At 41.0% G+C, this 15,849-nt stretch overlaps 1 protein-coding gene across 2 annotated transcripts in view; it reads right to left on the minus strand.

Moving 5' to 3' along the window:
• The window catches only part of MED13L (mediator complex subunit 13L), a 253,854-nt gene that overhangs the window by 12,002 nt on the left and 226,003 nt on the right, over positions 1-15,849 (minus strand). For both annotated transcript variants that reach the window (XM_031442848.2, XM_031442847.2), the window contains exons 18-25: positions 12,649-12,828; positions 11,828-12,051; positions 9,796-9,988; positions 8,940-9,366; positions 8,123-8,342; positions 6,819-7,007; positions 2,654-2,877; positions 2,326-2,468 (exon numbers count right to left, since the gene is read on the minus strand). In XM_031442848.2, the coding sequence (XP_031298708.1) occupies positions 2,326-2,468; positions 2,654-2,877; positions 6,819-7,007; positions 8,123-8,342; positions 8,940-9,366; positions 9,796-9,988; positions 11,828-12,051; positions 12,649-12,828 (1,800 nt within the window). The remainder of the gene's footprint in view (positions 1-2,325; positions 2,469-2,653; positions 2,878-6,818; positions 7,008-8,122; positions 8,343-8,939; positions 9,367-9,795; positions 9,989-11,827; positions 12,052-12,648; positions 12,829-15,849) is intronic.

Raw genomic sequence — 15,849 nt, forward strand, 5'->3', positions numbered from 1 at the left:
TGATGGCGATGCCAGTCTGTTCCAGCCTTTCTCCTCTATCTCCAGGTCTGGTTCTTGCCCTGCCCCTATCAACGCTTCTTGTTAGAAGAGGGCACGGTTGGGGCGAACCTGTACTGTTTACGGCTGTAGGTTGGCTGTTTCACAAGAGGCAAGCAGCGGAAGTGAAGTGGACCCTTCCTTAGCATGCCCGAGAACTGATGAACAGTGGGTGCGAGTAAGGTGCTCCAAGTGACGTCACACTAACTGCTGACTAAAAAATCGGCACAAATTTTCTTCCTATTATTTGTTTACTGCCTCCAAACAAGGGCACTATGTCTACTCAGAGAACCGTTGAGGGTTATGTTACTCCCTGAACTGCAAAGTACTCGTCCTCTATTTTGACCCCGACACACACAGAGCATGTCACATCCCACTGACATGTCACTCCACTGCAGGCTTCCCTACTTTCATACACTTTCTGCAAACAGGCTGCTCTCCCCTTAAAAAGCAGGTGGAAGAAAAAAACGTTTCACATTTCATATGCCTAATGAGCATCAAACTGAAGTGGCTGAAATTAAAGTGGCCGGGAACATGGAGGGTGAATTTTAAAAAACCACAGAAAAATCAGATATGAGTTCTGTATTTAAAATGCTCTCAATCTTTTGATGGAGTCCTCAAACTTATACTCCAACAGATAAGAAGAGTGTGTCTCTTCTAAAAAATACTAACACAGGAAGGCAATGGCCTTAATAATCTTCCAAAACACCAAGTGACTAGACTGCTAGGCTACATTTTTATCCCCTCTTCTTCTTTTCTATTATAGTACAACTTTTCCCAAGGGTTAAGTGTGGCTCAAAGCCTTTAAGAAGTAAGATTGACTAAAAAGGCATACTAGGAGAGAAGATAGGAATTCTGACAGAAATGAAATGAATCCTCTAATGTATTAGACCTCCAGGCTACTGATACAGATTCATTATAAGAATAATATTCTTTAAAAAATGAAAAGGGTAATATTTTCTATTCAGCTACAGTGTAATTCAATACTAAAAAAATTCTGTGTACAACAGATTCCTAACAAAACACTTATTTAATACATATTATATAAGACTCGTATGAACTGCTGTTAAACCCTAATAAATAACTCACTTGGGCACTTGCTACAATGCCAGGTACATCTGTATCAGGGGTTCCACAAATACCTGATAGAACTATGCACACTCTAACGCAAGGGTCAGCAAACTATGGTCTGCAGGCCACGTTCTGCCCACCACCTGTTTGTAAACAAGGTTTTATTGGAACACAGCCACACCCATTCACTGGGGCTGCTTTGACATTACAATGGCAGAGCTGAGTAGTTACAACAGTGAATGGCCAGCCTGCAAAGTCGAAAATATTTACTATCTGGCCCTTTACAAAGAAAGTTTGCCAACTCTGCCCTAATATACTTGGCATTTACAAAACTACCAAGCTAATTTGTGACATATGCTTGCTCTTGTGTAGACCTTAGAAAAAAAACTTCTCACAAATATGCATATATTGAACTTTTTATAATGTGTCATGAATTGCTAGGGCTTAAAAAAAAATAATCTAGGCCTGTTCATACTGCTCATATAAAACTGTACAAGCAGCCAGACTAGGATAATAAATGAGCTGGGCTCGATGCCAGGCAAGGCAGCTGCCAGTGGTCAGCTGGGCTGTGTTGCAGTTACAGTGCTTTGTGACTGTTAGGCGTATGATAAGGAATATAAGCAGTTGGCAGCTACACCGGGGGGTTCAACTTAAAAGAATCTGCCATCTCTTAAGTTTCCAGACTGAAGAAAATCAGACAGTGGCAATGAGAACAAAGACTGCTTCAGTTTGTAACTACTTGTCCTTGTCTGACTGACAAGGGTTCTCCTGCTGTTATGCCACCAAGACAAAAACAGACATAGAACCCATCACCGCCAACCACCCAACACAAATGAAAGACACTGAAGGCTGTTCTCACACGACTTCTACTATCATCCATTGCCTCTGACGTAGAATTTTCCAGTTAAAATGGACTGGTTCTTCTCACTGACTCAATATATACGTAAATGTTAGAAATTCTAATTTAAGTACCACTTTTATATTAATAAGACATTCTTTTCCTGTTGTATATATTGGGGTTCAATATTTAAGATTTTTTGGGGAGCAGATGATTCTGTTGCTAGTGAAAAGTCTAAAAACCACTGGTTTATCCTACACTGTTAAAAGAACCAGAATACATAATCTGCTCTATTCTTACTACCAACTTTACAACTTGCTCCCTCAGCTCGGTTAAGGACACTAGCTCAGCCCTTCTCCTTTGTTCCAGGAATTTCTCACCTTTAAGCTCCCCATGGCCAAGACGCCCAAGTCGCCCGATTACAACTCTCCAGGGTAGAGATGTCATCTGAACAATACCTATGCACCATTCCCATAACTTCTGTAGTCCAATTTTACGTGCAGACACTTTACTCCTCCGTGATCTAAAACAGAAACGGAAATGGGTTCCCCAGATCAAAGTTACCACTTAGTGAGACAAAACCAACAAAATTCCAAAGAACCCACCCACATGGTACCCACTGCATGTAGAGACAAAATTAGGACAATCCACATCTGAGAAGAGGCATAGCATCAATTTACATGCACCAAAAACACCAAGGCTCCTCACCTGTTTGGTAAAGCAATATTTACAATACAAGTTTCTAATAATTCTCCATGGAGGTCAGTGCAGGAAGCCAAAAGCCAGCGCTGGTCGTGAGACAGACAATAGCCCACAAAGAGCACGTTGTATTTCTGGCTCGCTTCACCAAACGTCTCTCCCAGCTCTGTCTGCTTGTCTTTGATTGGGGCCAATATAAAAGGAGGGGAGTAAAGCTGGATTGGGCTGGGCCGCTGAAATCAAAATCAGAATCAGTATCAACACAAAGCCACTCGACCTAACACCTGCAAGAAAACCCAGAACAGCACTGAGTGCAACCAACAGGGATAAATGACAGCAGACTGCGCCTGACCAATGCTATATATATAAATAAGAATGATACAAAAAGATTGTTTAAGGTAGGGAACCCAACCAAGCCAGTATTTCCTTATTAAAAGAAATTACTATTTTAGGAAGTAAATTGACCCAACTTCTTTAGTCATTAGGAAAGTGAATTAAAACCACAGTGAGATACTATTACACAGAAGAATGTCTGAAATAACGAAAACATCAAGTCCTGGTGAGAATACAGAGCAACTAGAACTGTCCAATGATACAGTCCCGTTGGAAAGGTGTCTGACAGCATCTGCTGAACTGAACATACACCCTGTGACCCTACAAAATGCACATACGTGTTCACAGAGGACGGGGATAAGAATGTACACAACATCAATCGTAACAGCTCCAAACAGGAAAAAGCCTAAATACCCATCAACAGTAAAGTGGATAATAAACTGACAGAGTCACACAAGACAAACACTGAACAGCAGAGAGAATTAAAAAACTACCACTACAAGCAACAGAACAGATGATTCTCAGCACCGAGTGTTAGAAGCCAGACACAAAGGACTGTAAATTACATGATTCCATCCATATAAAAATCAAAAACAGGCAAAATTATGTTGTAAGTCAGAATAGTGATTACCACTGGAGTGACTAGAAGGAACATTAGAGAGCTTTCTGGATGCTTTTTATGTTTTGTTTCTTGTGCTTGTTGTTAAGTAATATTTTTATTTAGGGTACAAGCAATATACTTAAGACTGGCTACTTTTAAGTATGTGTATTACACTTTAATGTGTGTGTGTGCGCGCGCGCGCGCATGCGCGCGTGTGTAATTTAAGAAATCAAAGCACTAGCTGTTACCTAAAACAAATATTTTAGATAAACTGTGATGAAATTTAATTCTCATCTTTGTTTACTGCTATTATACACATTTCAATATCTAGTAAACTACAGCAGGGGTCGGCAAATTTAATTAAAGGACCAGATAGTAAATACTTCAGGCTTTATGAGTCTTTGTCATATAATCTTCTCTTTTTAAAACTGTAATAATCATTCTTACCTAGCTGGTCCCACAAATACAGGCTGCAGGCCGGATTTAGCCTGCAGAGTTGCCAACCCCTGAAATACACAGCATGAGAAATAGTAATAATGGAATTAAAGAATTTTAAAGCTAAGAGAGACCTTGGAAATATTTTAATCCAGTTCTTTCATTTTAGAGATACAAAGATACTTAATGATTTGCTCAAGTTTCAAAGTTAACTTCATCACTCATACATTCACTCTCCATAGACCCAGAAATTCCACTCCTAGGTATTTACCAAGAAAACTGAAAACATATATCCACACAAAAATTCATAAATAAAAGTTTAGAGCGCCATTATCCACAATAGCCAAAAAGTGGAAAAACCTGTATGTCTACCCACTAATACATGGATAAACAAAATGTGGTCTATCCATACAGTGAAATATTATTTAGCCACAAAAAGAAATAAAGTACTGATACATGCTATGATGTGAATGAACCCTGAAAACACTATGTTAAGCGAAAGAAGCCAGAGATAAAAGCTTACCTATTGTACGATTCCATTTATATAAAATGTCCAGAACAGGCAACCCCCCAGAGACAGAAAGCAGAGAGTGGTTGTCAGGAATTAAAGGGAGGAAAAAATGATTGACTGCTAACAGGTACAGAGTTTCTTTCTGGATTGATGAAATGTTCTAAAATTAGATAGTGGTGACAGTTGTACAACTCTGTGAATAAACTGAAAACCACTGAACTATACGAGTAAAAGGATTAATTTTATGCTTTGTGAATTACATCTCAGTGAAGCTTAAGGAAAAAAAAAGAGTCCAGATGAGGTTGCCTTAAAATTGTGTGTAAAACAAAATGTTAAATGTCAAATATTTTAGAAGAAATAGACAGCTTTTGATACATCACTCACTAGGTAAAACATTATTCCCAAACTCTGTTCTATGAACAACAAAAGTGATACCAGCAATAGGACTTTTCTTCTAAAATTTGCATGACAAATACTGAAATACACCCTTTCTTATGTGAAATGTGCTTGCAGGAGACTATGCCATCGCAGAGAATGAGAATTCCCGGAGTCAGGGGCCTGGTGTTTTGTTCACTGTTGCACCATCAGCACCAAAAACAGCACCTGGCACCCAGCAGACACTCAGCTCTATTTACTGAATGAAAATGCAAAACTCCAGCTTCAGACTGAGGGAGAGGCAGTATTTAGCAATGCGCCATTACCTTAATGCAAATAAAAATTTATAAACCTCAATAAATATTCATAACATTTGGTTCTTTTGTTTTTAATAAAATCAAATGATAGATTTCTCTCTTCCTGTCCCAAAACAAAAGAAAAAAAGCATAGTTTTGCAATTTATTTTAATCCAAGTCCCACTTTATCTCATGAACTCTCATAGTATTCTGCCAGTATGTTATAATCTTTAAAAATGTTACATAACACCTTGGGCTATCGTAATGCAGGTAGTCAGCCTTTCTTTTCTAGGAAAATGCACACTATTACCAGTTATCATTTGAAATTGTGATAATTTCTTACTATAAGCATAAGGAATGATTGCATCTGCATTGCAGAATAACCACAAGAAGTAAATAAGTAAAAGATTCAAAGTTTATAAAGGCACAAACTCATAATTTCTAGGCACAAATGAACAAGTAGAAACATATTTTGATTCTAGAAAAATCTAGTAGTAGATAAAAGAGATGAACTGCTTACAAAAACAATATGGGAGGGAGGGTAGAGCTCAGTGGTAGAGAGCATGCTTAGCCTGCACGAGTTCCTGGGTTCAATCCCCAGTGCCTCCTCCAAAAATACTTATAAATAAATGAATAAACAAACAAACCTAGTTACCTCCTGCCCCCCCAAAAAACCCCAGAAATAAACAATGCAAACTCAAAAGAATAAACTAACCTAAAATTGCCAAAGACAGAAATTTTCTGTACGCCCAGAATGAATGTAAAGTTGTCAGCTAAGTAGCTCCCTCTCTCGGGGCCAAGCTGACCTGACCCACGTTACAACAAATGCAGTATTAAGTAGTGCATCACGTTTTTTCACTTATAAGCATTTCATAGTTTCCCAGAAAAATTTACATTATTAACTAAAATTAGCAGTTTTTTGTGTTTTTAAGTTTCTCTTATGGTGAGGAGGTGTTTGCTGGCCTTTATTAATAGGTTTCATGCAAAAGTTGTGGGAACTGAGTTTAGAAGGCTTTGAAAATTCTAAACATTGCCCTGTACATCTGTCTTCAGGATAAGGCGACTGGCAAAAGCAACAGTGTACGACTTCTGATTTGGTGTTTTAAATTCCGCTTGAGGTACACAGCTGTGGGAAGTAGGTGTGTGAAGATGGAGCGATTCATTTACATTCAGCAGCACCGGGACAAGCAGAGGAGAAAGCAACTCCCTGTTTGAACGCGCGTCAGAGGACGGGGGGCCCAGGCAGAGCAAGCGCACCTGCAGCGGCCGCTCCTGGCGGGGGGGGGGGGGGGGTTGGCGGCTGGGCAAGTGGAGGGCGACTAGGACGGAGATTCGCTTCAAGGGGCAAAGAATAAAACAAATGTAGGCAAGTCGAGCATTGTAAGTACAAGGGGTAAGGGTATTATTGCCTTAGGTTCTACCTCAAAAAATAGCCAGAGTGTGCCTCTTTTCTCAAAACATTATTCAAGTGCATAGAGGTTGCTCCTCTATTTTAACTTAAGGATTAAAGCAAGCTGCCGCTCTCATGTGAAGGTATGAGGCCACCAAGCAGCCACCTCTCCCGGCGTGCGTCCTTAGTGTGACAGTACTCTCTCTGAAAACTTCTGCTTTGCTGCAACCTACCTCCGGGTTCTTGAGGGTCATCTCGATGCTGGCGGCAGGCCCAAACCCGGTGAGGGACTTAATGTGGATCTGTGTAGGCAGAGGCCGCCTGCACCGGCAGTACACTGAAAACGCCATGGACTTCAAGTATTGAATGTAGAAAACTTGCTCATCCTTCATTGTCTGCAGCATGTACTGGCAAGGCACAATCTACAGACACAAATACAAACACCACTCGAAACAGATCTAATATGCTAACAGGAAAGTTGGGAAATGAAATGGCATGAATTCTTTACTTGCATGGGGAAGGGAACTGTAGTCTTAAAATACAGACATGCCAAACATAATATAATTCCCCTTAACTGCTTTCAGTGACAGAGTCCTATATTCCAAATGTACACCAGCAATTTAAGAAGAGGTGCCCCTTTGCCGGTCAAGTCACACTGTTGCTTAGAAATTACCCTGTTCCCATTTTAGGGATAAATTCTCAATTTATCGTTGCTATGCCCTGAAATTTAAAGACTTGCTTTTTAATATATTTCTCATTTTTATAATGTATACACATAGTATACATAGAATCTTTGGAATTACTGTCTAATCATTTGAGACAAACTTTAAATCAATAAAAAACTATCAACAACCTATACTGGTAACTTTAATTTCAATCTTTTGATTCTGTAAGATGGCTTTAATTAAAGTGACAGTAAAACAAAATCCAAACATTCAAGAATATAATTTTTTACCTATTAATTATAAATTAAAAAAAATTACTACACTATAAAGCTGATGAGGGTTCAGTGACAATGGATATGCTCACTCACTGCTGAAGGAAATGTAAGTAGCTATAGCCTTTTGCAAAAGGAATGTGACATTAGTTATCACTATCTTTATCTAAGAATTCACTTTAAGAAATGACCTGAAATGTGAAAAGAGATTATTCATAAAGATGTTATTACGGTTGTATTTATAATAGCGAAAAGGTAGAAAAAAGTAATCATACCTCACTGTGCAGGAACGGTTAAACATGGGAAAATACACAGTCAGTAAGTACGCTGCTTGTGAGAACTTTAAGTAACATGGAAAAGTGTTCTGAATGACTTTAAATACAAAAATACTACAAGTTACATTAAAACTATGATCTCAACTGTGTAAACAAACACAGAAAAAAGGCTAGAAAAGCATCAAAATGTTAATAATGGCTGACTCTAAAAAACAGAATAATTTTTTCTATTCTGTATACTTCCAATTTATGAAAAAATCATGAACTTGTATTTACTTTCATAAAAACAACAACAATAAAGTAAAAAAAACTTGCAAACAGTTACCTGGAGAATGAAAGAATTTCTCATATGCTCAGGTAAATTATCCAGCATTTCTGTGTAGCAGCGCATCAAACTCAACAGCCAGAAGTTTCCGGAAGTGGAGTCTTCCTCTGCGGTGTAAGTGAAGGGGTCCACCATGTAGACGACCACAGCTGGAGGGTAGGCCTGGCCGTCTGCGGAGTCAGGCTCGGTGGGGATTCCTATCCTCTCCCTTTCTGTGACACTGCAGAGAGAGTCCCTCGTAAGACACTTACACAAAATAAACCCATTCCAGAGCACACTGACTCCCTGGACAATGATTACAGATTAAATGGAACAATAATATGCAGCAAAATGAAGGCAAACCAAACCAGCTGGCACCAAGATCGACGGAAAACGACGATATGCTCCTCCAACATGGGGGATGGCTTTTCCAGCTGTCTTTCCTTCCCCCTGTGGCTAGATTCTACAAAGATGCTTTATAATACTGTTGTGTTAACAGCAAGAGTTTACTGTTACTATCCATATATTATATTTAATATAATAATATTAATAGTAATTAATATAAACTTACTAAGTATATCAATTAGTAAGTATACTGATAGTCCTATTATACTAGGAATAGTTTTAGGCTAAAAAGTTTAACAATACTAATAATAAGTTTCTAAGAAGTCTCAAAGTTCTAAGTTACAGACTGACAGCTGTTACTTTCTCTTGGGAAGGAGAGAAACAGAGCCCTTTACTGGGTTTAGAGACTCGTGTGGCTGAGGGGAAGGGGGCACAGGAAGAGCAGACAGGGGTCCAAGCTGAAGGTGCTTGTCATGGACACTGAGTACCACACCTTTCCTGTCCATCCTGCGAGGGCTGAGAGGAGCTCTGCCCAGGCTCCGTGTCTCCACCACAGCCTATGTTCCCTTGTGTTCTCTCTGCAGAGCTGGCCCCGGAGCTGGGGTTCTGCCCTCCGACACTACCGCTGAATCCTGAGGAGGAGGCAGTGCTTATCTGGTTGACGACGGGAGCAGAGGCAGATGAGGAGGCCGGCGGCACAGAGGAACCAGGTGCAGAGCCGCCTGCTGCCGGGTTCGCAGCGCTGCCGCTAGAGGCGGGATTAAACGCGCTGCCAGCGGAGGGAGCTGCAGGCCCTGAACTTGAAGCTAGAGGCCCGGCGTTCCCAGGTGCAGCTTGTCCCTGCGCTGCTGCTGGTGGGGTCTGGTACTTAGGTGGTATCAACAGGCTGCTGTCGAGCTGCAGAGTGGCTAGATAAGGTGCTGAAAGAGTATGCAGAGAGGCGACGTTAGGCACGTTCTGCAGTGTCTGGCTGAGTCAGAAATTCAGAATGGCCACTTTGTAAAAAATTACGCTTCCATGCTGCGATGCTCTGATTACGACACCCAAAATGCTATCTCCGCACTTGAACATAAGCTTATATGTTCTGCAAACATAGAAGTGAGCATGGAGCTACTCATTATAAATTCTGGAGAAAAGCTTCACTTGAAAAAAAGAAAAGAATATATGTGTGCGTAAAAATTAACATTTAACTACCTAGAACGCAAAAATTCGACCTAAATAAATACAGTGACGGAACGCTACCATCCCCTGACACCAAAGAAGCGTAATGGTGCATCTTGACTGGGGGGCGGGGGCAGTCTGCCATTTGACTTCCCAAATTCGACTTGACCAAATAAATCCCCACTTACCTAGGTGATGGCGGCAAACTTGCGCATAAAGTTTGAGTCTGGAATGATTGTCGTTCTCCTCGCTGCCCCAGGGCTGGTTAAACCACTCACTCACAAGCTCGTCCGGCAGCTTCTGCGCAGCGGTCCTCCCCACACGCAGGATCCCATCGCGCAGCACTTTGCAGATGGGCTTGTGCTGCCCAAGCCTGCACATCTGACAGCACAAACCAGACCACTGTTACAAGAGCTGCTCCTTGTTCAGCAGCATCACTCACTATGGAGATTCTTAACCACACACGGGGAAGCATCTTCCCTGTTCTCTCAGGGCTGCCACAGACGACCAAACCATTGCAAGCTGGTCCTTTCTAGTAACTGTAATGTGCCCTGCAATTGCTGTCTCTCCAAAACCTGGACTAGCCTCTCGAAGGAAAAATAAATGTTTCTTCACTCCAGCCAATTCCTCCTACATAAGGGAAGATTGCTGAGCACTACCTGATTGCTAATGGTCAAATAAAGAATTAACCAGATTCCTGCCTACAAAGGCTGACTGAGACATATGTCCACTAAAACCTCTTAAGTAATCCGTACTCATGATTTTTCCCATAAGACGACATTAAAATTTTATGGGCCATCTGTTACGCTGTTACAGAGATTTGGAGATCACTAATAGCAGAGGCCACTGAAGCAGTAGATATGCTGATCACTTCTTAAAAGTAAGTAGTTTTCTTTAGCACAATGAGATTCTGTTATTAACCTCCAGGACATCAAATGGGTGCTTACGGCAGAGAATTAGCAATACACACCTGCAGAAAGTAAGCTACTTAACTACTTACTGACCAGCAGAAGAGGTCATACTAATGTGGAAGAACGGAAGGCTTAAAACCTCTATAAAATGCTCTAGTGCACACTCACCTGAAGCAGATATGCATTACTGCCAAATGAGCAATCCTAATAAAGTCATTAAGATCTAAAAATCCTGCAATCCTTTTTTGTTTTGTAACTTATGTTGAAAGCTTCATTCAAGAGAATGGCCAACTTTAAAACTGCTTTGACAAGTTTTCTGTCAGGGTAATCATGATTTAATATTATTAACACATTCATGGACCAGGCACTGTTCAGAAATTACTGTATCCAAGAGTCTCCTTTAGTGGTTTAATTAACACCATCATCTGACACATTGGCATCTTCTCACTTCTTTGTAGCAACACATAAGTTCACAACTTCATGTGTACTCACACACACAGTGATGTTCTATTATGAAATATTTTTGAAATTTAACTTGGCATCTGATTTAACAAACACTTTCATATGCTTATAACATGCCTATCACAGTTCTAAATACTTTATAAATACTAATTTCACTGAATCTTGTCAAATAAAAGATACCGTAAGCATAAGGTACAAAAAACTTAGTGTATCTGTACTTTAGCAAAAGATATGTGGCACCTGCTCTTAGACAGGCATGATTCTAATTTTTCAACAGTAACAGGAATTTATGTACTGAATATATAAAATTCTCTAAATGGCTTTTAGACATTGTTAGACATTATCAATATGTATCAAAATTTTACTATTACAATGAATGCAGTGTCAAATATAACATGAGAGACATGATTCATTAAATGTCTTTTGATTCAGAAACTGTCAAGCTAAACATTTTTATACTGTTTTCAGGAACTGCTCCCCGCCCCCTCAAGAGATGTGCTTTCTTTTTGTAAAGTTCATCTTCTGAACAATCACTATCCCCTGATGAGCAATACTTTTAAACTCAAGCACATAAATGGGGAAAAAAAACAGCTGATGGGATATTAAGATGTATGTGGTAAAGCTGGTAGAGGGAATCTTTTAAATCTAATGAAATATAAAGCTAAGATGAGAAAGCAATGTACTTCTACAGACACATGCCAATTTAATTCTTTTCTTCATCCTCCAACTATTTGCAAATGTTCTCTGAGACCTCCTTTGAAGATATTTGTTCTTTAAAATTTAGTCATAAAAACGAGAAACCATCTGAAGACTCGTATGATAAAAACAATCTTCCTATCCTTCTCACCTCGTATACAGCACTCAAGTCCCTGAAAAATGTTTTGGCTCCTTCGAGCAAGGCCTCATTTTCTGGACACACCACAATATAGGCAACATCACGGTGGCCTCCATATGGGTCCAACAACAGCCTCTCCCAAAACGGCAAGGAGAACGGCGAGATGGTGAGGAAGTCCTTGTCGTAGCCGACCAGCAGGGTGGGGATGGGCAACGGCTCAGGGGATTCTTCTGAACCTGAAACAAAACTGCAGTTTAGGAAGCTGCTCGAAAGGCTGTCTCCCACAACCTGGACAGTGTGGAGTTTCCTGGCGCATTAGTCTTAATTATGGCATCAGAAATTTTATTGTAGGTTGACGTGATACTTTTCTTTAAATCCTCTGATTAAATGGCCTCTGATGAAGAAACTTAATTAAATGAGTCAGAACGTGCTTATAAAGGTTCAACAAAATCAGAGGGCAGACTAGAGTAAGTTAAAGTTAGTTTTCCAAACAGTACTATGTCCTTTTTTTAAGATCAGCATTATAATCCTAACTATGAAGAAGCTGACAGAACTGATTCAGAAGTTCATCCAGACAAAAACGCAGTGAGGACTGGAAGGGCGAGGAGACTCTAATGATGACTCTATTTAGGGATTGTTTGTGACCGTGACTGTGCCAAGGATGTTTAGAAACCTTATCTCCAAAACTGACTATCAGAAAACAGAGATTATAAAACTTAATAGTCATGAGGAAAAAGATGCTGTTTTGTCAGGGAAGCAAGGACTTGACAGTAACTAAGCTGCTTTTCATGAACAAAAAACCGGAAGGAATTTTAACAGGGAAAAGATACTACCATAGGTTCCCCGTCCTGCCATTTTGTGGAACTGCTGCCAGGTGAGTGGCCCCTGCACATGCTGGATGTTCTCCCAGGTCCTGCCCGTGCGCTTCTTCTGGATGGCGTCCTGGAGAAAGGGCTGCAGGGACAACAGCATACGGACCACATCTTGGGAGGAGAGCATGCTGATGTCCAGCACTGGAAGAAGAGAAATGAAAAGGACCAGAAATCATAAAGGGGGCTGGCATTCCCCTCTTTCCTGCCGTCATTTTGGACCACAGTTATAGTCCATGACAAAGACATCACTGACAGCAGAGTCTATTTATAGTAGATTCTAAAATACTTGACTTAGGCATCAAGAGGGAAGATATTCTTCTCCTAAAGTGGAGAAAATATAAGTTCTTACTGGAAGTAATAAAAGAAGTTAACTATTGGATTGCCTAAAAGTGGAAAGGTAGATAGGTCTGAGTTTTGGGAACCATACAAACCTGTTTCCAAAGTTGCTAATAAGAAAAGAGAGCTGTAAAAATTTCTTAATTATTGTTTCTTACTTTAAGTTTGTTAATTTGTTTATTTACAAATATCAGTGTTCTGATTATATGATGAAAAGGAACTTAATGGAAACTTTAAAAAACTTTCAAAAATGCTCTTAATGTAAAATATTTTCACAAAATACAAGATGCATAAACAGAGAGACAACCTTCTGCACAGGCAGAAGCCCATGAAAACACGGCAGAGGCAACATCTGTACAGAGAGGAAGGTAGGGGATTCGTCGTTTCAGAACATATATTCTTCCTGCTAGCAGGAGGGGCCCTCACTCTAGAATCTGAAGAGTCTGAAACTCTACCCTAAACTGCACATGCATGCACGAACATATGTGTATTTCTCCCCGGGGAGAAAGTCCATAGTCCTCATCAAATTCTCAAAAAGATCTGAAGAAGGATCTAATTAGGTAGGAGGCGATCAGCTATGAATCTGCACAGCTAGCTTCCTAAAGACCTTTCCTTCCTCTTACTTTTCTAGCTGATTAGGAAAGGGGCACGGATGGAAATCTATGACTTATCTACCAACTAAATCTGAAACACACGGGGCTCAAGGGGGCTCAGATGAGTCCCTAAATTAAACGCAGGTTGCAAATTGATGGCCAACAGAGGTTTTGTTTTTAATTTGGAATGTACCTCTCCAGGAAATTTCATATACAAATCTGAATTTCCAGCTTCTCTTGAAAAACTGGAAGGCTGCCTGACAACCCTGGGGCCGAGAGCATACTCCTGCGCGAACACCGCCTGCTGGAGCCGAGGAGCAGCTGCCGCCTTCAGACAGTTCTGGACGGCGCCCGCTCCGCAGCCTGCCTGAGACTGAAGCAGCATTAATCGCCTCCATCTTCAAGCCTGTGCTTCTTGTTTCGTTACAGTAAAGAAAAAAGTAAAGCACTTCTCGTACCTATGGCTCTAACAAAAGTAGGAAAATGACAGACCAAGAGAACCACAGGTTAGAGAAAAATAAAAGCACACATAATTCTTTGTGAACTCTATTCTTGTGCATACAAAACAAAGTATGTTGCTAAAGGACACAATTTAGGACATAGCTCTTCGCAAACCTGGCTCTGCACATTATTCATTTACGTGATGTGTACTTTTACGAATTTGAATTTGGTATCCCTAGCTCCCCTGCAATAAAATGTGCTATTCTTCATATCCAAAGATGGCACTACTGAGCCACCCACACAATCTGTTTTTCTCTCTGAAGGCCACTATCTAGTAAAAGGAACCACCTGAGATAATCACCCACAATTCTTTAGGGGAAAGACAGCACTTTCTTTAATTCATAAATTCAAGCAGCAGACTAATTAAAGGCCTGCTAAGCATAAGGCACTGAGCTCAAACTCAAGCAGTTATAAAAATGAATACGCCCTTGATATCCTTCCTCAAGAGCCTCCACCTCCAAGAAGCTTCCCCGCCTGGCCTCTGCAGAGAACACTGCTACTCCCTGCTCCACTGACCCCTGTCCTCTGGACATACTTTTAGTATTCCAGATTCCAAACTACGTGTATTTAAGAAGCTTACGGACCCTTCCCCTCTGCAGCACTGAGGACTATTCAAAAGCAGGGTCCATGTTTCACTCATGGAACCCCTCCAGCCTGGCCTCTGTGCCCACCGTTCCACAGAAACAGCTCTCACTATGGTCAGAAGACGTGCTTAATCCTTATCTTAAAAGCTCGGCTGCCTCTGAAGGCCTGATAACCACTCTCTCTTTCGTGAAACCTGGTTACATCGCAGAACTCACCAAGCCCTGTTCCAGGCCCTCCTCCTGCTCTGTGCTTTCTCCTGCTCAGCGAGCTCTCCTCCTCCTCAGTGCCCCTGACCTGAGATACTGTCCGCATGCCGTCTACTCCTTTTCCCCTGAGCCCCAGGCTGTGAAGTCCTAAGTGTCGACCTGACGCCTCTACCTGGACGTCTCAAAAGAGATCTTTAAAACTTCCAAAACTCAATTTATGGCCTTTCTCCCCAGACCTGGTCTTCCTCTAATACGCTTATCTTTGAATGACACCACTGTCGGTCCAGGTATGCAAATCACAAACTGGGACTCTTCCTTAATATCTGGCTCTCCCTGATCCCCGGACTTCAACTCATTACCAAGTCCTGCAGTAATACTGCCCAAACATCTCTTAAATGTTTCCACTTCTTTTCCATCGTCTTTGCTCAGACACTAAGCCAGCCTGTTGCTTCTTATTTCGTCTACTGCAACACCTTCTGTCTCCTCAAGTCCATTCCTGCCATTTTCTAATCCACAGCCCACATTATGGTCAGAGTACATTTTCTTCTTTTTTAACTACACAAAGCTGATGTCAGCCTCTTCAGAAAACCCATCAATGACCTACATGAGGAAGACCCCATCCTCAACATGTCTCAAAAGGCTCTTCACAGCCTAGTCTTGCTGGCCTCTAAGCCTCTGTGAGCTCTCTGAAGGGCCTGTGCTCTACATAATTCTGGGCCTTCACACTTTCCACTCCTGCCTGGGACACAGTTCTTCATGACCCTCCCCCCTTTCCCAGTTAACCTGCACTCACTGTTGCAATCTCAACGTTACTACTTCTTCAGAGTGTCCCTTTACCTCCAGCCTAGGGTGGCCCTCCTACTCCATGGTTTCATCACTTATAATGGTTTGTAATAATATGCTTATTTGTGTAATTTTTTATTCATATCCATTTTCCATAA

This window comes from Camelus dromedarius, chromosome 31, assembly GCF_036321535.1.
Source record: "Camelus dromedarius isolate mCamDro1 chromosome 31, mCamDro1.pat, whole genome shotgun sequence".
Lineage (NCBI taxonomy): Eukaryota > Metazoa > Chordata > Mammalia > Artiodactyla > Camelidae > Camelus > Camelus dromedarius.